Source organism: Trichosurus vulpecula, chromosome 7, assembly GCF_011100635.1.
Source record: "Trichosurus vulpecula isolate mTriVul1 chromosome 7, mTriVul1.pri, whole genome shotgun sequence".
NCBI classification, from domain to species: Eukaryota; Metazoa; Chordata; class Mammalia; order Diprotodontia; family Phalangeridae; genus Trichosurus; species Trichosurus vulpecula.
In genome coordinates, this window is record NC_050579.1 from 154965240 (window position 1) to 154987935 (window position 22696).

The 22696-nt window shown below is 34.7% G+C and overlaps 1 protein-coding gene across 2 annotated transcripts in view; it reads left to right on the forward strand.

Annotated features, from left to right (window-relative positions):
* Nucleotides 1-22696, forward strand: part of REV3L (REV3 like, DNA directed polymerase zeta catalytic subunit) — a 273850-nt gene that overhangs the window by 120396 nt on the left and 130758 nt on the right. For both annotated transcript variants that reach the window (XM_036766365.1, XM_036766364.1), the window contains exons 3-7: nucleotides 6485-6559; nucleotides 8245-8405; nucleotides 13222-13318; nucleotides 20238-20332; nucleotides 21447-21551. In XM_036766365.1, the coding sequence (XP_036622260.1) occupies nucleotides 6485-6559; nucleotides 8245-8405; nucleotides 13222-13318; nucleotides 20238-20332; nucleotides 21447-21551 (533 nt within the window). The remainder of the gene's footprint in view (nucleotides 1-6484; nucleotides 6560-8244; nucleotides 8406-13221; nucleotides 13319-20237; nucleotides 20333-21446; nucleotides 21552-22696) is intronic.

A 22696-nucleotide genomic window follows, 5' to 3' on the forward strand; every position in this document is an offset into this window, starting at 1 on the left:
ACACCATATACCAAAATAAAGTCAAAATGGGTTCATGATTTAGGAGTAAAAGTTGATACTCTAAGTAATTTGGGAAAGCAAGGAATAGTTTACTTATCAGATTTGTGGAAAAGTAAAGAATTCATGACCCAACAAGAGATAGAGAGCATTACAAAATGCAAAATGGACAATTTTGATTATGTCAAATTGAAATGTTTTTGTACAAAAAAAGCCAGTGCAACAAGAATTAGGAGAGAAGCAGAAAATTGGGAGAAAATCTTTGCAACTAGTATCTCTGATAAAGGCCTCATCTCTAAAATATACAGGGAGCTGAGCCAAATATATAGGAATACAAGCCATTCCCCAATTGAGAAATGGTCAAAGGATATGAACAGGCAGTTTTCAGAGGAAGAAATTAAAGCTATCTACAGGCATATGGAAAAATGCTCTGGATCGCTGCTGATTAGAGAAATGCAAATCAAAACAACTCTTAGATACCACATCTCTCCTGTCAGATTGGCTAAAATAACAAATCAGGAGAATGATAAATACTGGAAAGGATGTGGGGAAATTGGAACATTGTTGCATTGGTGGTGGAGTTGTGAGCTGATCCAGCCATTTTGGAGGGCGGTTTGGAACTATGCCCAAAGGGCTATAGAAATGTTCATACCCTTTGACCCAGCAATACCACTTCTAGGGTTGTATCCCAAAGAAATCACGCAAGCGGGAAAAGGACCCATATGTACAAGAATATTTATAGCGGCTCTCTTTGTGGTAGCCAAGAATTGGAAATCAAAGGGATGCCCATCAATTGGGGAATGGCTGAACAAACTGTGGTACATGAAGGTAATGGAATACTATTGTGCCATAAGAAATGGGGGTGATGCAGACTTCATAACAACCTGGAAAAACCTACACGACATAATGCTGAGTGAGCGGAGCAGAGCCAGGAGAACGTTGTGCACAGCCACAGATATATGGATTCCGTGAGGACCAACCCTGACAAACTGCGCTTTTCTCAGCAACCTAAGGGGCAACGACAACTCCAGGGGACTCACGATGGAGAATGCTATCTTCATCGAGACAAAGAACTGCGAAGTTTGAATATAGACTGAGGCACACTACATGCTCGCCTTTTCTGCTTCTCTTTTGTTTTTGTTTTTGGGTTTGTTTTTTTTTTTGGTTCTGTTTCTTCTTCCTCATGATTCATTCCATTGGTCAAAATTCTTCTCCACGACTTGACTAGTGCATAAATTAATTCAATGCGACGTTATACATGAGAGTTATATGAGACTTCATGCCGTCTTGGGGAGGGAGGGGGGAGGGAGGGGAGAAAAACTGGAACTCAAAACTATGTAGAACCGTGCGTGGTAAACTAAAAATAAAAATTAAAAAAAAAACTGCCAACAGAGCACAAACGTTGGCAGATTTTGCCATTCTAGAATGGTAAGCAGTACATGGTCCATGCCACAGATTGTGTCTGCTTTCCAAGGACCAGCCTAGCAAACCATCACACCAGTAAGCACCAGTGATAGTGTTAGAGGAACTGAGTCACATCAGTCTGATCATTTTTTTGTATAAACAAAACCAGAAGGCAAAAGAATAATGTAGCTAAACAGAAGGATGACTAGATTTGGAGGAGCAAATAAAGGAGTTGGCAGAGTTGATTTTTATTGTCCATCCTAAGGCACCAAGAAAACTCATTTCATGAGACATTTAGTCATCTTTTATGGCATTGCTCATGATAAAAATGTTTTCAAGAAAGACCATCTTGAAAATAATCGCACATTATATAATCCTTCCTTTTTTGCAGAAGGTGAAGAGGTATAGAAATTTTATGAAATACTAAATAAGACCCTCCAAATTAGAACAGTATGTATTTAGTTACTCAGTGACTTCAAAGTAAAGTGGGCATAGGGGAAGACAGCAAAAAAATGTTTTATAAAGTATGGTCCAGGAGTAAAGAATGATAGATAGAATGATTGAGCATTTATTAAACATTTACTATGTGCCAGGCATTGTGCTAAGCTCCAAGGCTACAAAAACAATCAAAATAATTCTTGCCATCAAGGAGTTTACATTCTAGTTGGGGAGGGGAAAACAATCCATAAGGAGGTTCTAGAAAGGGGATGTGTATCTCTGTGTGTAGTTCTGGCGGGGGTGGGGGGGAGGTGGAATGATATGAGATAGGAAGTGTCATTGAAGTCTGGCTCTTGCAAGATACAGCAAAAGCTCACTTACCAGACCTGGAGGTGGAGTCCAAGTTCCGTTGGGGTAAAGGTGAATGGCAAAAGGTTTATGGAATACCCTTCTAAGTCTAAGGTTATGTTCCCATAATTCCTTTTCCTTTTTACTCATGGGATATGTTTAGACCCTTGAAATGACTTTATAGACTTGATTTAAATGATCGACATGCATAATTATTTGTAATCATGTGGAAAAACTTAAAGATTGTCAATCATCAGGGATTAACATGTTCCCACCCTTTCATAGCCTCTCCCTCACATTGATTCTGAACTCTCAAATGTCATTGTAGAAACCCTGTTCTCCATCCTCTACTGCCTGCTCCCTTGTTCCCATCCCCCTCAATGCAAACTACCTCCAACATCCCACTCAAGATCTACCCACCCCTTCCACTGTGCTTTCTGGAATGCCTGTTCCATATATAACAAATTTTCTTTCATTTTAATCCCTTTCCTTTCTCAGTCCTTCCATCTTTTTGCATTCACTGAGACCTGTCTCCATACTGATGGCCAACATACCTGGCCACCCTTTCCTGATCTCACTCATATTCTCCAATTCACTGGTCATGACAGAGGAGACAACAGTATTCTTTTCTCTACGTTGCCACTCACAGGCTTTCCTTCTACCACTATCATTCAGTAACTTCTCTTTCTTTTGAGGTTCATTGAATCCATATTTATCATTCAAATGAAATTCTGGTGGTGATTATCTACCAACTTCCAGGACTCCCTGCCCTTCTTCATGATTTCGATGCCTTATGTGCAAAACATCTCATATCTCATTGACACTTCCTGTCTTCATATCACACACATGCACACACACCTCCTAGAACCACACAAAGAGATACACATCCCCTTTCTAGGATGCCTTTATGGGCTCTTTTCCCCTTCCCCCATTAGAATATAAGCTCCTTGATGGCAGGGACTATCTTGCTTGCTTGTTTTTATAGCCTTGGAGCTTAGCACAGTGCCTGATACATAGTCTTTCTGTTCTCCCCAACTCCTGTCTCCATACTAAGGGATTTCAGTATACATACTGTTATTCCCTCAAATGCCCTAATTTCTTTGTTCTTCAACTTAGGAATCTCCCATGACCTACTCCTTCATTTTGTCTCAGCTACACACAGAGTTGGTCATATCCTTGATTTTGCTGCCACTTGCAAGTGTTCCATTTCCATGTTCATGAACTCTGAAATTCCCCTATGTGATCATAATTTTTTATCATCTTTCATTCTACCTTATGACCCCTTTGTGACCTGTTGTCCTCCATGTGACCTCCAATCTCTCGACCCTTTAGTTATTTCCCAGGCCATCACCTTTGTAGTATCTACACTCTCTTCCCTTCCACATCTTGACTCTTTGATGAACTAATTCAGTTCCACACGATCCTCTTTTCTTGAGTGCCTTGACCCCTTATCCTGTCAGCGATCTTGCCCTGCCAAGCCCAAGACCTGGTTTTCTCCTGCCATCTTCTGCCTTTACTGACGCAGGCTACTAAATGAAGCTGGAGAAAATCATGAAACCATGATGACTGGGTCCACTACAAGCTTATGTTACGTAACATCAACTGAGTATTCACTGCAGCAAGGCAATTCTTTTATGCTTCTGTAATCTATTCATTATCCAGTCACCATAACACCTTTCCCCAGACCTTTTCATCTTCCTCATATCTCCCATGTTTCCCTCTCCCACCCACCCCACCCCATCCTAGCTGAAAATTTTGCCTCATATTTCACTGGGAAAAAAAAATCGAGGCCTTTCACTGAGATGCCATTCACTTCTTCCCTCATCTCACGTGTCAGATACCTTCTGCCACTCTTCCCCCATCACCCCTGTCTCAAATGAAGAGACAAGACAAGATAAACCCTTTTATGTACACTAATGATCCCATTTCATCCATTCTTCTCCAGAATATTGCCCCCTGTGTTATCTATAGCTTCTCTCTAATCTTAAATCTCTCCTAGTCTACTGGCTGCCTCTCTGCTGCTTGCAAGTATACACATCTCCCTTTGACCTCAAAAAATCCTCATTGAATGCTTCCATTATTGCTGTCACCTTATATCTCTCTTTCTTTTCCTGGCTCAACTCCTTCAGGCCATTTATGATAGGTGCCTCTACTTCCTATCTTACTCTCTTTTTAATTCTCTGTAGTGTGGTTTCTGAACTCAGATGCCATCATTCCAACACTCTCTCTGAAGTCTCTGTTGATCTTTTAATTCCTAAGTCTAAGGCCTTTTCTCACTTCTCATACTGATCAACTTTTCTGTACTTTTTGACACACTCAATCACACTCTTATCCTTGATAGAGTCTCCTTTGCTCATTCTTCATCTAGGTTGCATCTGCTAACGATAGGTATCCCCAAGGCTCTGACCTAGGACCTGACCTCATCTCCCATGGATTCCGTTATCACCTCAAAGAAGATGATTCCCAGATGCATTTATACAGCCCTTACCTTTCTCCTGACTCCAGTCTCCATCTCCAGCTGCCTATTGAAATGGAAGACCTAATTTATTTTCCTTCTCCCCCACAGCTTCTGTCTTCTCAATGTTTTTTTAACTATCCCTTGTTGAGGGTACCACCATACTCCCAATTAGCCAGGCTCATAACCTAGGAGTCATCCTCAACCACTTACTCTCTCTCACTCCTTCCCCCCATCCAGTTTATTACCAAGTCCTATTGATTACACTTCCCTAACATCTCTCACAAGATACCTGGATACTTTATTTTAAGAAACTATATGAAATTGCTATATTTTTTAGAACCAGAAGAGAAAATTAGAACCCACCCGTTCTTGAACAAAATCTCAAATGAAAATTCTCAGAAATAGCATTCAAAATTCAGAATTTCCATATCATAGGAGAAAAAAATATTGCAGGAAGTGATAAAGAAAAAGATCAAGTACCAAAGAAGTACAGTGAGAATTATACAAGACTACACAGCAACTAACATAATGGAGGAAAAAACCTTGAAATACAATATTATAATAAAATACAAGGTAAAAAGATACAGACTTCTAACCAAGACTAATTTCACTTCAGCGATGAAGTCAGAAGCCAGATTACAGAAGGTGGAGGAGCAAGAAGAGAGAAAGTAGAGGCAGTAGGTATAGACAGCCTTTTCTGGGATTTTGGCTGTGAGCAGGACACAATAGCTTACAAATATTGTTAGGGTCTAATGAAGGTTTTAGAAGGATAGGGGACACTTAGGTTTATCCTCTATATAGTTTGCTTTTATATATTTGTTTGGGTGTTGTCTCCCTAATGATATTATGAGCTTGCTTGAGGGCAGGGACTGTCTTTTGCCTCTTTCTGTATCCTCAGTGCTCAGCACTGTGCCTATCACATAATAGATGCTTAATAAATGTTTATTGATTGATTGGAGTAGGAAAGAACATAGTAAAGGGAGAGGTTAGAGATTTGGGAGAAAAAGTGGCATTCTTGAAGTTGCAATCTCCTGGGTACAAGAGGAGAAGATTGGATCAAAGACACATGTGGAGAGGTTGACTCTAGTACAGATAGATTAAGGTTTATTAATTTTAAGCATTTAATTTTGTTCTAAGCACTGTGCTGAGCACTGGGAATATAAATACAGCAATAAAGAGCCTCTTCCCTTAAGCTTACATTCTAATGGAAGAAGACAACACATAAAGGGGAGCTAGAGAGTGTGAGGAGGAGCAGTAGATGGAAGAAGGAAAGGGGGCAAGACTGTTGGGGAGGAGGTGAAAACGTCCACAGAGTAAGGAGTAGAGCCAAGAATGAAATATAGCCTGAACACTCCATGAAATGTAAGTCCATGCCAAGGATTCAGAATCAGAAGAGAAGACTGTAGGGTAGAGACATCCCCAGGGTGAGAAGACTACTGACTGGGAGGGGAAAAGTCCAAACAGTAAGTAGTAAAACCAGGAGCAAAGTATACAAGTAGCCAGATTTGAATATTTCTTCATAATAATTTGTTAGTTTGAATCTGTATGGGTTTTCTTATAAAATTAAGTGCACTGTAGAAATACACCGTTAATAGTTCGTGTTATATATAGTATGCTAGGAATAAAGTTTTTAAAGTTTACTTTGCCACCAGTGTGGTCCATACTAACAAAATATTTGTTGATTTGGTAAATTTGATACTTAACTAAAAGGTTTCATTAAGTCTATTATACTCTCAGGAAAAGAATTTGAAAAGAATAAAGCTCCCCTAGTGTGATAAGCATATTTCTTCAGTATTTTATAATGAGAATCATTTGAATGTCTGTTTTATTCTATTTCAGGCCATTTTATGGTTATCATGAAAAGGAGAGACACTTTATGAAGATTTATCTTTATAATCCTGCAATGGTGAAAAGGTACAGAAATAGTCAAATTGGAAACTGAATAGTTTTAATAATAATAAAAGTATTAATGCATCACGGAACTGTTAGTTACTTTGTTCGTATGGGAACTTTTCACATGGATCAGATGTCAATCTGATTACAGTTTATCTCTTTGTGGTTGCTCCAAGTATTCCTTCCATTTCCTGTCCTTAAACTTTAGAATGGTTTTTTCTAGCTTTTATCCATGGCACTTCTCAAAATAAGCCCAAGGAACCAGCCTTGACGTTAACTTAGAATGAATAGGTGGGTGCCTCTTAAAAGTTATTTCTGCTCTTTAGCCTGTCCACATTGCAAAGTCTTTTCAGTGTAGTAGATGTTCACCATAACTGAAACTTTGAACTAGAGCTCAAGTTCTCTGAGTGAGCTTTAGGTCCAAGAAGAAAGTCACAAAGTCTTCCAGATTGGTACTGAGCTAGTTTATGTTTATAATAACAGTTTTGACTATATTTTCTTTCCTGGCATAAATTTGTAATTTACCTCTTTTATTCCTAATTTGACATCTAACCAAAAAAGCTTTGTTTAAAAAATGTAAATGCAAACTATTTTCCCCTTTAAAATGATGAAGATTTTTTTATTTCTTCCTTTCTCAGAGGCAACTGGAAATGAGGTATGGAAGGGATCGGAGGGATAGGTATTCTTTTGCCCTGCCAAAGTGGTTCATGGAACAAATTTTTTTTCTTTAATACCACTGAAATAAAGTACTATATAACATTTCATTTGTTATAAATAACTTCTGGGGTTAAGTGATTTTATGTGTATCTTCTGCTTAATTTTGAGGGCTTAATTTTTTTTTTGTAAACAAAACTAATCAAATTACTTTGAGACAAGAGAGGTAATAGTAATCTTTTTAAGGTTGGATCATAAGGCTACTAGTTGGACCATTTCCCTTTTTCTTGGATCTGGTGTTTATATTATTTCTAAATGCAAGTTTCATTATTAAGTCATTTTCTAAAGGATTTTATAAATTCTTAAATTAAGGGAGGAAAACACTTTTTGAGTTAGCCAAGTTAAACACATTTGTTTACATTCTTCCAAAGCAAAATTTATTAGCTAAAAATAATGAATGTCAGCTGACTGTTTTTATCATTCTTTCATGCTTTCTATATAATCCTTTCAGTCTTATACATAAAATACACGTTAAATTTTGTAGAAACTGAGAGTGATTGTTTCCTTTCAAATACAGAACTCATTTCAGAGAAGGCTAGTTATTTTGTTTAATAAGGTTTCACTTTTGATTAAATAAAAATAGTCAAATGTTTAAAGAAAAACATTGATTGCCAGTGTGCTATATTCATTTTTCTTAATTTAAATAATTGCTCCATTGCTAAAACAGGTCATACAATTCCTTCTGGTTTCTATTCGGGTATGGATTGAACAGGATGATCTCTGAGATACCTTCCAATTCTGTTATTGTAAGACAAGTAGGAAGTTGCAGTGCAAATTTCTAAGTTTAGAAACAGAGGGCTTGGGTTTAAATCCAAGTTTTTCTCTTTCTTGAATATAGGACCACAAGCAAATCACTTAACTTTCCTTGGCTGTAGTTACCCTGTCTACAAAATAAAGAGAGTTGTATGAGGTGATGGCTAAGATTTCTTCTAGCTCTGAATCTACAACTCTATGCTTCTCTGCTATAATTAGTATTTTATTCTTCACTTCAGGATATGTGAACTTTTGCAGAGTGGAGCCATAATGAATAAATATTACCAGCCTCATGAAGCGCATATTCCCTACCTCCTCCAGCTCTTCATTGACTACAATCTATATGGAATGAATTTAATTAACCTGGCTGCTGTCAGGTTCCGGAAAGTGAAAAGAAAAAGTAAGATTCATTTCATAAATTTAATATTTATAAAGTTTTTAAACTTTTGTTTTTCTCTGTAACAGTCTTTGTCATAACAGCAGAAGGAATATGGAAATAGCTTAGTAATAATAAAATGCCTGTATACTAGTTTTCTTGCTTTCAACAAGTATCATATTGAGTAGTAGGCCCCAAAGTATGCAAAATAAACAGTCACAATAGTTCTTATCTTTAAAGAGCCTATGGTTTATTTGGGAAAACAAAATATATGTTATAAAATATAATAGTTGCATGATATATTAGCTGAAAATAACACAGTACAAACTGAGTAAATGAATACTGAAGGTTTTAAGAATAAAAGAGTAATTGAAGTTAGAGGTTCTTAATTATGGAAAGCATTCTGGAGGATGAGTTAACTGGATTTTGAAAAAGGTATATATAATAGGTCTAAGTTGGTAGGAAGGAGAAAGGCCATGCCAGGGCACTCAGTCCTACAGGAGAACCCTTCAAAGCGCAGTTTAAATGCCACTATCAATAAGAGAACTTTCCCAGTTTCCTCCATTGAATTACTCCCCCATTGAAATTTCTTTATATTTATTTTATTTTGTATGTTTTGTATTTACTTGTCTGTGTGCACATTGTTTTTTTCCAATAAAAGATAATTTCTTTGAGGACAAAGGGTATTTTGTTTCCATCCTTTCATCCCTGGAATTTGGTGGATGCCTAATAAATGTTTTTTCAGTTGAATTGAACTGAATGATATTAAGTTGAATTAAAGACACAACAGTGCAGAATTGGCCCAGTACAAATTCATGCTCTATAACTTCAACCCTGCTTTTACTGCTAATTGACAGTCCTTTTATTCATCTCTATCTACTCCTGCGCTCACTCTTGGTAATGGCCAGTTCAGGTCTATTCCCTTCTTCAAGTCACCAAATTCCACCTTTCCCATTCCAACTTTTGCTGGATAATTTCAGCTTCTACTTCGCTAAAAATACTAAAGTTATTATACTAAAGTATGAGTTTTCTAATTCCTTTTACACGTATTATATACATGCATAGTTAACATACACCCTAATAGATCAAAGATGTTATGTCCTGTAGTCAGCAGTCTGTCAGTGGCATACCTGGCGAGTCAAGTGCATTATTACTTAGTTATTTGTCAAAGTGCTGGCCCAGTGCTATATAGTTATCACCTAAGCTGTATTTTCATACTCCTATCTGACTTTCTGAAATATACCTTTTCATATTTTATGTTATTTCTAGTTCTCATTACAGTATTATGGACAAAATATATTATTGGATTTAAATCTTTTTCATTAATAGAGGTTTAATAGCAGTTATACGGTATAATATTGGTCTTTGACGTCATGGTAAAATTAAAGAATAGGATTAGGTATTACGTGTATACTGGTTTCCACAAGATTTTGAAATTGAAGGTTTTCTAATTTTTGTTTTGTGGGATGTTTAGTTATGTTTTCTTTTAAATATAGCCAACTTAATTATAAACGAACTATGTTTCTTAATGATTTTTGTGTAGCTCACAGTAGCTAGGTTAGCATAATGCTAAACATAAAGTATGTACTGAGTACTTATTTGTTGGTTGTTGTGAGAGATAAATGAAAAGGAGTTAAAGTAAAAATAATATTTGAAAATATGATACCTGGTGGATTTGTGAGAATGTGCCATTGAAAGTTAAGAAAGTAGAACCCCCAAAAAAACAAACACAATGATGACAGTAATATAAATAAAATGAACATGAACAAAATAATAAAAATAGTGCTGCAAAATCTTAATGATCAAATTTGGCATTAAAGAACAGATCAGAAGGCACTTCTCAGCACTTTTTTGCAGCGATCATGGTTTATGGGTATGAAATACTGAATACATTGTCAGACTTTCAATATGATGGTTAGTTTTGTTCAACTTTTCTTTTTCCTCTTTTTTTATCCTTTATCATAAGAGATTATTCTCTGACTAGAGGTTCAAGGACGAATATCCTGGGAAATGTAGGTGATGTAAAAACAAAAGATAACAAAATTTCTTTTAAAAAGTTGAGAGATATTTATGAAAAAAATTTAGTTTTGGGAATACCACATTTTAGATATTAGTTTTATTTCCAAGTGAAGATGTCATATAGGCAGTGAAATATAAAGACCTGAGAAGATGATGGTAAGACTATTGTGGGAAATGTAATTTAAGAGTAATTTACAGAGGTGATAATTGAAGGCATGAGAATGAATCAGGTTCTCAAGGAAGCAAATATGAATGCAGAGGAGCAAAAAAGGAAGGACTAATACTCAGGATACTCCAGAAGTAACAGAAGAAACGCCATCAAAGGCAATCTCTGAGAGAATATAGTGGTCTAGAAGCTAACGATCTCATGAAGATAGTCTAACTCTAACTCTCAAGAAGGGTGAGCAATGGAAAAGACCATGGATGAGATCACTGGTGATTTGAGGGAGCCACTTGAATGAATAGAATCTTAAATATTGAAAACAAATTGTTGAACTGATAAAAGAGTGAAATGAGCAGAACTGGGAGGATAGTTTATGCTATAAAAACAAACATCATAAATAAGTAATTAAAAAAAGACGTAGGACTTCAACAACGATCAGTTATGATTCCAGAAGACTTATGAGTTGTGCTGCCCTACCTTCTGACTCAGAGATGATGTACACAGAATGATACAAACATTTTTTTGGACATAAATATTTGATTATCGGGGGGGAAAGGAATTTTGGATTTCCTTTTTAATAGTTCCCTTGGGCAATGAAAGGTTTTGTGAATTAGTTTTACATAACTAGTATGTGTTATCGACTGGATTTGAACCCCTCTGCAACCACAACACCAGACTCGCCTCATCATTTAAAAATATTATTAATGAAGTTTAATAATTAAAAAAGAAAGCAAATTGTAGACAGTTAAAGAAATGGTGAATAATGTGAGGCAGTAAATATTGATAAATCATTGAAGAGTTTAATCATGAATGTTAGAAATGATATGATAGGTAGAAGGAAAGAATAACAGTCCAATGATGCAGTTTTTTTGTTGTTTTTTTGAGATAAAGGAAACATGTTTAAATGTATAAGGAAAGGTTCAAATGATACAGAGGTTAAAGATGTTAAAGGCGGGAAATGAGGTTTGAGTTGCATGTACGGGAAATTGAACCCTTCGTATTGGTTTATTACCCTAAGGAAAGAGTGGTAAATTACTGGTATGTTGTTGTTGTTGTTGAACTCTATCACAGTTACTTTTTGGAAATCACATTTTGAAATTTTGCAGGGTAACTCAGATACAGAATGAACTGAGTTTTATGGGAGCCCTATACTCTTATCATTTTGGTTCAAAATTATAAAATAAACTCTGTGACAAATTTTTCTAATTCATAACTGAAATTTGTTCTGTGTGGAACCCTGAACAGTTAAAAAAATAGTTTCAATGTAAAATTAATGTTTTCAGGTTAAACTATGAAAATGTGCATGTTCTTCTGCTTTAGATACAATTAGTAGTATCTGAACATTAGAATATAAGTTCTAGGAGGGTAGGGTTGTTTCATCTTGTTTGTACTTCTTATTGCCTACTAGAGCCTTGCATAAGGTAGGCACTTTAATAAATGTTTGTTGGGCAATTGAAAATATAATATATAATATAAAATGTTACCAAGTTTTGTTTTATTATGGATTAGCTAAAATGAATTTTAAAGAAGTACTTAGACGAAATGGATTATTTAATAGGAATTCTATACTTGTGAACCTATTATGTGAATTTTCTAAAAGACATGGTAATGCCCAAATTTAGACACTTTATAGCCCTTTTTTATACTTGTTGCTTATTCCTTTAATTTTTAAAATGCCTATTATGTATATTTTAGCTTTTTAATAAATAATTTAATAAAATACACATATTCAAGGAAAAGGACATCACATTTTCATACTCAGTGAAAATTGACATAGATGCTTGTAGAGCCAACAAATTGTTGTCCTTTTATATATGAAAAATCATTATCCACGGAATGGAAGATTCCTTAAGGGAGACCCCTTTAAAAGGTCATAGTGGCAAAGACAGTTTTCTCTTATGGAGATAACAACTCTTATGAGTTGTAAGAGGAGATTGTGAATTTAGTGTATAAATCCTAGCATCAATATTCTTCCTTTTGCTATTCAGTCTCTTCTGCATAGAAAGAGTTAATCTTCAGAAAGAAACCTCCTGGGAGGTAGTAACTCTTCAGAGGCAGCTTTTGAAACATGACCCCTTATCACACTTTCTTAAACCAGACCTTGTGAGCAAACATACATAGTCCCCTCATCATCTGCAGGTCAAATTGTACCTACATTAACCAGAGACTTCCACTCACTGCTCTTGCATCTGGAATCCATTGTGTATTCTCTTTCAGTTTGGGGAATGAGTGGTAAATTGTATTTTAAATTTGATCTGGTATCCAGTTTCTGTAGGTTTCCTACTTAAAGTCACAGATATAAGTTTCTTGGGGAATTTAGATTAGAGATCACAAATACAAATTTTATATGTTTTTTGAAATGTGATTATAAATGATTTCATTTCTTCAGAGTTTGCATGATACATTTTTTGTTCAAAAAAAATGTGATTATATAAGTATACCTACCACATATCACATTTCTTCTCCCATACACATATATTGTGAATCTTTTCTTTCCTTTTTGGTTTAAAAACATTTTAAACTCTGTCTATTGGCATAGATTTGTAATGCTTAAGTAATTTTAGAGTTTGCATAGAAGTGATAAGACATTAAATTTTAACTTAAAGCATTATACAAATAATAAGATACTTTTGTTTCTTATACCTTTTCTGTTCCTAGGTGATACATTGCATGAAATTGGATGTTGCAAAGATAAGTTACCAGGAAATTCCCTTACTGGTACTCTGTTTCGTTGGGAAGAAGATGAAATACCAAGGTTAGCAAATACTTTAAAAGCAAAGAAGAAACTATAAATATGTATCCTCCTAGTTGTAATGACAAACTAATAGCTACTAGATTATAGGATTTAATACAAATATTTCTGTATATTGTTTTCCCATGTGCAAATATTTTTGAAAAGTTATATTCAGCTAGTGTTTGTTAAACTGAATCATAGGCTTAAATACCTACCCTGAATAAAAAAGTACATTTCCACTCAAGAACCTTTTTTTTCCCACATTGTTGTGTGAAATTTTTTTTTTTAAATGCAATTTATTTATTTAACATATTTGGTTTTCAACTTTGATTTTCACAACAGTTTGAATTACAAATTTTCTCCCCATTTCTGCCCTCCCCCCCCACTCCCAGATGGCTTATATTCTGATTGCCCTGTTCCCCAGTCAGCCCTCCCCTCTATCACCCCCCTCCCCTCTCATCCCCTTTTCCCTTCCTTTCTTGTAGGGCAAGATAAATTTCTACGCCCCATTGCCTGTGTATCTTATTTTTTAGTTGCATACAAAAACTTTTTTTGTTTTTGAACATCTGATTTTAAAACTTTGAGTTCCAAATTCCCTTCCCTCTTCCCTTCCCACCCACCCTCCCTAAGAAGTTGAGCAATTCAACCTAGGCCTATTGTGTGAAAATTAATTGGGGGAGGGAAAGTGTTCTGAAAATCTTACACCACTCCCATCTCTGAGCAATATGGTTTATTCTGGTAAATAGTCATTACCAATATTCTATTTCCATCTTCTGTAAGTTCACGATTAAAATTCTATTTTCAAAATAAATGGTAATTCATTGACATGGTGTTTGTTGAAACATAAACATACCAAAATAAGCATAATAGCATTTGTATGATTTAAAATTTGGAAGGTACTTTTCACATAGCATTTTATTTGATCCTTACTGTTTAATAGTTGAAGAAACAGATTCAGAGTAGTTAAGTGGCTTGCCTAGATTCACACAGCTGCTGTTTGAGGTGGGATTAAAATTCTGGTCTTATTTTCTTCCAGCTTATCCAAGTTCAATTTTCTTATCCATTTCACCACCTAGCAGCCAAAAGTGAAATTTGGTGATTTCACGTGATGTGATTTTTTTAAAAAATTGGATTTTTATACACACACACACACACACACACACACACACACACATACACACACACAACCTTTTAGTGGGTTAAATTATCTTTCACTGAGGACAGTAAATTCTAGGGTTCAAAGAAAGGGTTCTTCATCTGGGTAAACTCAAAGCATGGTAATAAGTACTTCTTAGAATATATAAAAATGGTGGCAGTTATTTTTTTTAAATTTTTTTTCCCCTAAATTACATGTATAAACAATTTTTAACATTTTTTGTTAAGTTTTGAGTTCCAAGTTCTATCCCTCCTTCCCTTTCTCCAATCTGATACAGATTATACAGGTATAATCATGTTAAACATTTCCATATTAATCATTTTGTGAGGGACAAAATTGAACAAAATAAGAAAAGAAGAGAAAGTAAAAGATAATATGCTTCACTCTGTATTCAGGCACCATCAGTTCTTTCTTTGGAAGAGATAGCATTTTTCATCATGAGTCCTTTGGGATTGTCTTGGATCATTATGTGTGTGTATATAGCTAAGTCATTCACAGTTCCATCAGACAATATTTCTGTTACCATGTTCAGTGTTCTGGTTCTGCTCACTTGGCTCAGTATCAGTTCATATAAGTCTTTCCAGGTTTTTCTGAAATCACCCTGATCATCATTTCTTATGGCACAATAATATTCCATTATAATCATATACCACAACTTGTTCAGCCATTCCCCAATTGATGGGTATCCCTTCAATTTCTTAGCCCTCTATGGATAAGGGGAAAATTTAGGATCAAATGGGATATAGGGAGCATTACATTTTTTTAGATTTCTAATTGACAAAGGAGAAAAAAATTGAATAATATACTAAGTGATATCTTCTTACTATAAGATTCTTTCTTTTAATGTCTAAAAGTTAAGCAGAAAAAAAATCTCACTTTAGAACAATAACAAATAATAGATATTTGCATAGCACTTTAGAAAACCATATATACATACACATAAACTTTTGTGTTTTATACACATATAAATTTCCATGTTAGAAAGCCAGTTATGTATACATAGATAGATGTGATTTTTTAACCCTTAAAATGCTATAAAAATGTCTGATATTATGTTTGTATAATATATATACCCAATGTATTAATTGTATGTATATATGTGTATATGCATATACTGAGTACATGTATTATACGCGCACGCGCACACACACACACACACACACACACACACACACACACACTCATTTGATCCTTAAAACAATCTTGTAAGGTAAGTCCTATAGGTATATAGCACCTTTTTATAGAGAAGGAAACAGACTTACAGTATGTCGTTTGTCTAAAGTTATACAACTAGTAAGAATTAGAAATGGAATTTGAACTCAGGTATCTCTTCATTCCAAGTCCAAGTACTCTAACATATTTGTCAGCCAGATGCCCTAACACTATATTTGGACACTTAAGAGAAATGGGATTCTTAATATCACTATTTAAAATTGGTGAGTATAGTGGTTATGCTTTGAAGGCATTTGGAACTGAGCTTCTTTCTAAATTCTGATCCTTCAGAAAATACAATGAACCTTAACTGAGTTGGAATGAGGCAAAACAAGGAACTCTAAATATCTTATTGAAAAAGTCTTAAATTGTAAAACATTTTTGGGAAAGACTGTTTCATTCCCTTTGAGAACAATACATTCTAAGAACATGATGGCTAGGTGGCACAGTGAATAGAGTGCAAGGTCCAGAGTCAGGAAGACCTGAGTTCAAATCTAGCCTCAGACCCTTACTGGTAGTATGACTATGAGCAAGTCACTTCACCCTGTTTGCCTCAGTTTCCTTGTCTATAAAATGAGCTAGAGAAGGAACTGGCAAACCACTCCAGTGTCTTGCCAAGAAAACCCCAAGTGGGGTCACGGAGTTGGATATAACTAAAAAACAACTGAACAGCAGCTGAACAAGAAAAGTGTCACATGAAACTTAATAGCTACATATGTTCATACTGTATGGTTCTCTAAAGAAATAAAATGGCTTTTTCTGAGAAATAATTAAATAAATAAAATGATTAAAAAGTATAATTTTCCATTATATTATAAGGCATCATAAGTACAAAAATTTCTGGTTATATCACTTCAGATATCAAAGATGATATATTTCATGGTTAATTATTTTCAAATTAGTTGACCCAAATTGATAATATCTTACTGTACTTAAATAAATAACCGCACATCATTACCATCAAAAACATGTACAAAATAGGTGATGCTGTACAAAACTGCCTTTCCTGCCAACATTATTTCTCATAGATATTGTTTTTGTAATATGGTTGTCAAACACCTTGAAAATTGAAAATTGTATCTGCTACCCAATATGTCTGTGATACAAATATTGTGTCCTACTTATGGTGTCACGTCCCAATTTGTGCCTGAAAAATAAAGATCATTTCCATCATGAAAGGACATCTTTCTATGCCTTGCTCATACCTCATTTCTGAACCTTGTCTTGTCCATGTCATAGTTTTTTCCAGTTTGATAGCTGTGGCCTCTTTCTCTCTAACCTCATAACATTGGTTTTTGTTCTTCTTAGACAGTCTACCCACCCGGCCCTGCTTATTCCCCTTACTTTTCCACTTCTATGACTGCCCTCTTTTCATTTCACTTATTGTGTCCTTTCAGTATATTCAGTTGTTTCCTACTAGTCAACTTTCATCGTGTTCTTTAAATTATTACATTAATTTTCACTATCTTCTATCTCTAAAAATGATTTTTAAAATATGCTGGGTTATAGAAACAAAATCTATAAGTACTTATAGATACATGGCCTATTCATTTTTTTTTAGCGTAGTAGGAAAGCCACTATACTATTGTACTATAAGAAACGACAAGTAGGATGCTCTCAAAAAAAACCTGGAAAGACTTACATGAACTGATGCAAAGCAGAATGAGCAGAACCAGGAGAACATTGTACATTGTACAGCAATGTTGCGAATGACTTAGCTATTCTCAGTAATATAATAATCCAAGACAGTTCCAAAGGACTTAGGATAAAAAATACTATGCACCTCCAGGGAAGGAACTGATAGACTCTGAATGCAGATCTAAGTATACTTTTTGAAACTTTATTTATTTTTCTTTTTTGTTTGAAGGGAGGGAGGGCATCTGTGTTTTCTTTCACAGCATAATTAAAATGGAAATATGTTTTGCATGTCTACACAAGTATAACTGATATCGAATTGCTTGTCTTCTCAATGAGGGGGAAGGTTGGGGAGGAGAGAATTCAGAGCTCAAGTTTATTTTAAATATATGTTAAAATTGTTTTTACTTTAATTGGGAAAAAAGAAAATATTAAATAAAAATTTAATAAAATTCTCAATAAAAAATAAAAATAAGAATAAAATGATCTCATATTTGACAAGGGCAATCGTGGCAAGGGGTACTATAAGTTCTGTTACTTTACCTCAGCAAAGCATATATCCATGATGGGTCTTATTTATACAAAGAGCTGCTCTCAAGTAGTTGTAAATGTAAAAACAATAATAATAATAATTTAAATGTATTGCAATACTTTCACATACATTATCTTATGAACCTCATAACAAACTTTGAAGAAAGCAAGGCAGTGTATGATCACATTTTTACAAATGAGGAAACTGAAATTTAGCTTCCCCAAGGTTTCATAGCTGTGACTCAAACCCAAGTCTTCTGATTCTTTTTCCAGAGCTCTTTCTACCATACCACATAAATTCACAATATGGTATAGCCCTTCTAGGAGTGTCTTTCCTTTTGAAAGGATCACTTTCTAAATACCTCCCTACCTCTACCCCCCAGGTTTTCTTTCACAATTAAGTTGTCAGCATCAAGAAAGGGCGAGGGAGGGAGAGAGAGAGAGAGAGAGAGAGAGAGAGAGGAATGTAGGCTAGAATGAGGGAGCTCTTTATACTAAAATTATCAGCCCCTATATTTTAACTTAGTTAAGTTGCTAAGAATATCTTCAATCTTAGACCAAGACTATTTGGTAAATTTTTTCTTTTCTTTTTAATAGAGATCCTATATCACTTCTTAAGTTTAAAAGCCAATGAGTAAATTGCATACTGAGATTAATATTTTTTTTCCTACAGCATTCATTGCTCTGTGTATTATAATAGATTCAGTCTTGCCTTTGATGCTTATTGCTTATGTAGTCTTGGGCCAAGTCACTTAAACTCCGTGGACCTCAGTTTCTACATCAGTAAAATTAAGGTGTTGAGTTAGACAACATGTTAGTCCCCTCCAGTCTGAGAGCTGTGATCTGTGATCGTGATCCCATAATCCTGATTTTATTTCAAGGGCTGAGAATTCTCTCCTTTAATTTTCTTCAAACCTGAAATTGATCTTTTCCCTAGAATTGTTCCAATTTAATTTAACTATTTCTATATTTGTGATAAACTAGTTTTTCATTTTCAGTTATTCATTGTCATTTCTTCATTTAAACCAATTTAGACAATGATATCATAAAATACACGATCAACACAATCTCACTGTGTCTCCTCAATAGTGTGCATCACTCAGCCACAAGGTTTGGGTTTCAGATGTGCACAGAGATTGTGGCAGAGCCCATGATGGCACTATATTATGTTACTAAGGAATACAGCAATGTTAAAGGTACCGAATTTCAGGTGAGCTGTTCAATTGAGATCCGTTCAGCTTTTTTCTCTGGTAATGATGGAGCTCCAGCTCTCATGTACATTTTCAAAAAGAGTTAAGGGATAGGCTCCTCTGATTCATTGACTACTATTTCCTTTGTCCATCAACAGCAATAAAATCAAACATAGTTACAATATGAAATTCTGTCCTTTCAAATTGATTTGCTTCAAGATAGCCTCCTGAAAATGACAGTTTGCTAGCATTCTTTTCTTAAGACAGTGATTAAGTGTGAAATGTTGTATGTTGCCATCAGTTACACTTCCAAGTGACTATATATCCAAGTCTTTCTTTAACTTCAGGATATTTGTTTATTCCATGAAAATGCCAAGTTTGTAGATATCCTTTCCGTATTTGGGTCAATTTGTGAAGAGTCTAGATTTATGATGGCCTGATAACTGATAGCTTCCCGATCTCTTTGACTACTGAAGGGAATACTCTTGTGTCAGGTGGTACAGTGTAATTTTCATAAAACTAAAATGTTTTCATTTTGTTTTTTCATGTTTTCTGACTCCTTTGTGGAGTATTCAGTATGACTTTTCCATGTTGTAGTTTATTCACATTTTTTAAACAAACTTTAGCTTGCTGAGTAATGGTTGTGGGAAGAAAGAAGGTTAGTATTACTTGCCATCCTTTTCTTTCTCTGCTCTCCCCTCAATATCACTACTCTGGTTAGTTTTGCTCCCACATTTGATTTTCTCTCTTTTATCTCTTTTTAGAAGTCGTCTTACATTTCTTACCAGGTATTGTAGGTGAAATGTACTCAGACTGCTTAGCTCCATATATCTGGAATAAGTGACTTCTAGAGCTGCTCTGTTACTCGTTTCTGTCCTAGGTGGAATATTCTTGTTTTAAATTTTTTTTTTAATTTTATATCCATCTGTCTGTAGACTATTCAACTGAGCTGTACATTGTGCATTTTAAATAACAGTTTTTGATATTAGTATTTACCAATGTTTTTCTCTCCCAATTTATCATTTAAAAATACACAAATCATATACCAACTCTATAGTTACTAATTATTGTGAACTTAACTAATATAGTAACTTTTCTACAGTGATTTACTGATAGTCACTCCAAATATGAATCAAAATAAATAATAATTTATACATACAAAAACTTAATAAAATACACTGTAATTATATTCAGTTGTAATTTCATTTCATTATAGTTCTTTAATTCTGGAAGGTGTCGAACCACAAAGCACCTGTGAATTAGAAGTGGATGCTGTAGCTGCTGATATTTTAAATCGGTTGGAGATTGAAGGTATGTGTGTGTACATTTTTATTTTAAGCTATTTCTAAAACGCCGAAAGTTGTATTCTAATATTGTACTAGGTTCTGGAAATATGAAGATCAAAAAAAAGGAACATTCCTTGCCCTCAAGAAGCAACACATCCTTTCAGGGGAGGCAACATGCACCTACAAGAATATTCAAAACATACATACATACATATATACACATATACATATATATTAAATAAAAGATTATGTGGGGAAGAGATGAAAATTAGAGATTCTAAGACACTAAGGTGAAAAGGGCATTGTAGGCATAGGGCATAGACGCAGTAGAGGTACAGAGAGAAAAAATGGAGTGTCATCGGTGAGGAAGAGTAAATAAGCCTGTATGTTTGTACCATAGAGAGCATGAAGCAGGACAGTATGTAATCAGGTTAGACCTGGTTAGAATCAGGTTGTGAAGGGCATAAAGTGCAAAACAGAGGAGAACCCAGGGTTAAATCCATACCATAATGACGCATTGAAAGAAGACATGAGTTATGTGGCTGAATGAAGAAAGGTTGTTGGAAATTAGGTAGTTTCAGTGATTAGTTTTAGATCCAACAAAGAGCCCTGGAAAAATTCATTATTAGAAAATACTTTAGGAGACTGTTATGCCTATTGTTCCTGTATGTTAGGTAGCTAGTCATTCATTTGTTATTGAACAAATAGCTATTACATTGTGCCATGGACTGAAAATCAATATGACTACAGGAAATCAGGTAGTGGATTTAGAGGAAGTTTAATGCCATTTATTCTACTTTTCCTTTTCATTCCCTTGTTCAGTTTTCATAAAAGTCTGTGGAGGATTCCTAAGTATTTTTGTTCAGTTAAATGTTTGAGTTTTCTTAGGCTAGTGATTTGGGGAGCAGGACAAGAAGCAAGAATAATCAAGAATACAAAGGAGAAACATTGTCAAATACAGAATGAGCTAAGGACACCTTGTAGGCTTGTTTCTGGAAACTATTTGCAAGTTTCTTATAGTACACAAAGTAAGTAACTCAAGGTTAAGTTATTGGGCAGGGGAAAGAGCAATAAAATGTCCATTATTAAATAAAAGTTTTTTCACTACTTTATTTTGAAATATTTGTTTTAACTTGTAGCTCAGATTGATGGGAACCCTGGTTTACAAGCCATATGGGAAGATGAAAAGCAACGCCGGAGAAACAGAAATGAATCCTCTCAAATTAGCCACCCTGAATCACAAGGTATAAACTAATAGCACACTGCTATTTATTTTTTATTAAATTTTTTTTTAAAGGAAACTTAACATTATATCTAGTCAAAATTGTTAACTCCCCATACAGCTTGTCAGAAGCAATATGGCATTGTGGAAAGAACATAATACTTGGAGTCAGAAAACCTGGATCCCAGTACCACCTTCAATAATTACTAGCTGTGTGGTCATGGGCAAGTCACTTAGCCTCTTGTAGCCTCAATCTCCTCATCAGTAAAAAGGGGATAGTAATATTTGTATAGTCTTATTTCACGGAGGAGTTGTGCTTAATGCACTGTACAAATCTTTAAATTCTATATTTGTAAATTGTTTTTATTGCTCATATCAGAATGAATTTCACAAATCTCCTTTTAATTTTCATGTAAATCTTCCTCTGTTGCCATCCCATCGTCAGTTTTTCTTCACTTTTACATAATCTAGAGGATCTTACTATTTTCCCATTTGTGCTTATTAGTGATTCCTACTCCTATAAGTCTCAGTTTTTACTTTCCTGTATTTTTTCCTCTCCAATCCTGTTTACTCATTTACTAATATCTTCTGGTCCTCTTGTCTCCCCAGATAGAAATTGTGAAACACACTTTTGGAAACACTGGTTATAATTCACTAAGCTATGGAAGGCTAGGCCGTTCAGTATTGCCCCCAAATTGATTTATTGGCATTTTGGGTACTTTTTCATTTGGATTATTTCTTGTAGCTCTCAAAAAATTTTGAAGTTAAAAATATCTATACTGAAGTTTATTTTAATATTTAAGACACTAAAATTATTTTGATTATATTTGAGTGCTTAGTGTATAAAATTTTAAAATAAGAATGTTGTTGTTTATCAAGGAAGTAAACAAACTAGAATCCCCCATTGCATTCAGGAACATAATACATCGATAGGTTAAGGGAAATGTTCTTTTTCTACTCTAAATGCAGGTTATAATTATGGAATTTAATCTTGAACTGACTTCAAGTGCCCAACATCATAACATGGGTAACCATTTTAATTTTGTTTGACATTATAAGAGAACAGCTTTTAGATAAAGGTGTTTCACAAAAGTTGGTAAGTTACTATCACTTTTAAAAGTTCCTTGAGGAAATAAGCTTAGTGTTGCTTCAAAATATTTTATTCAT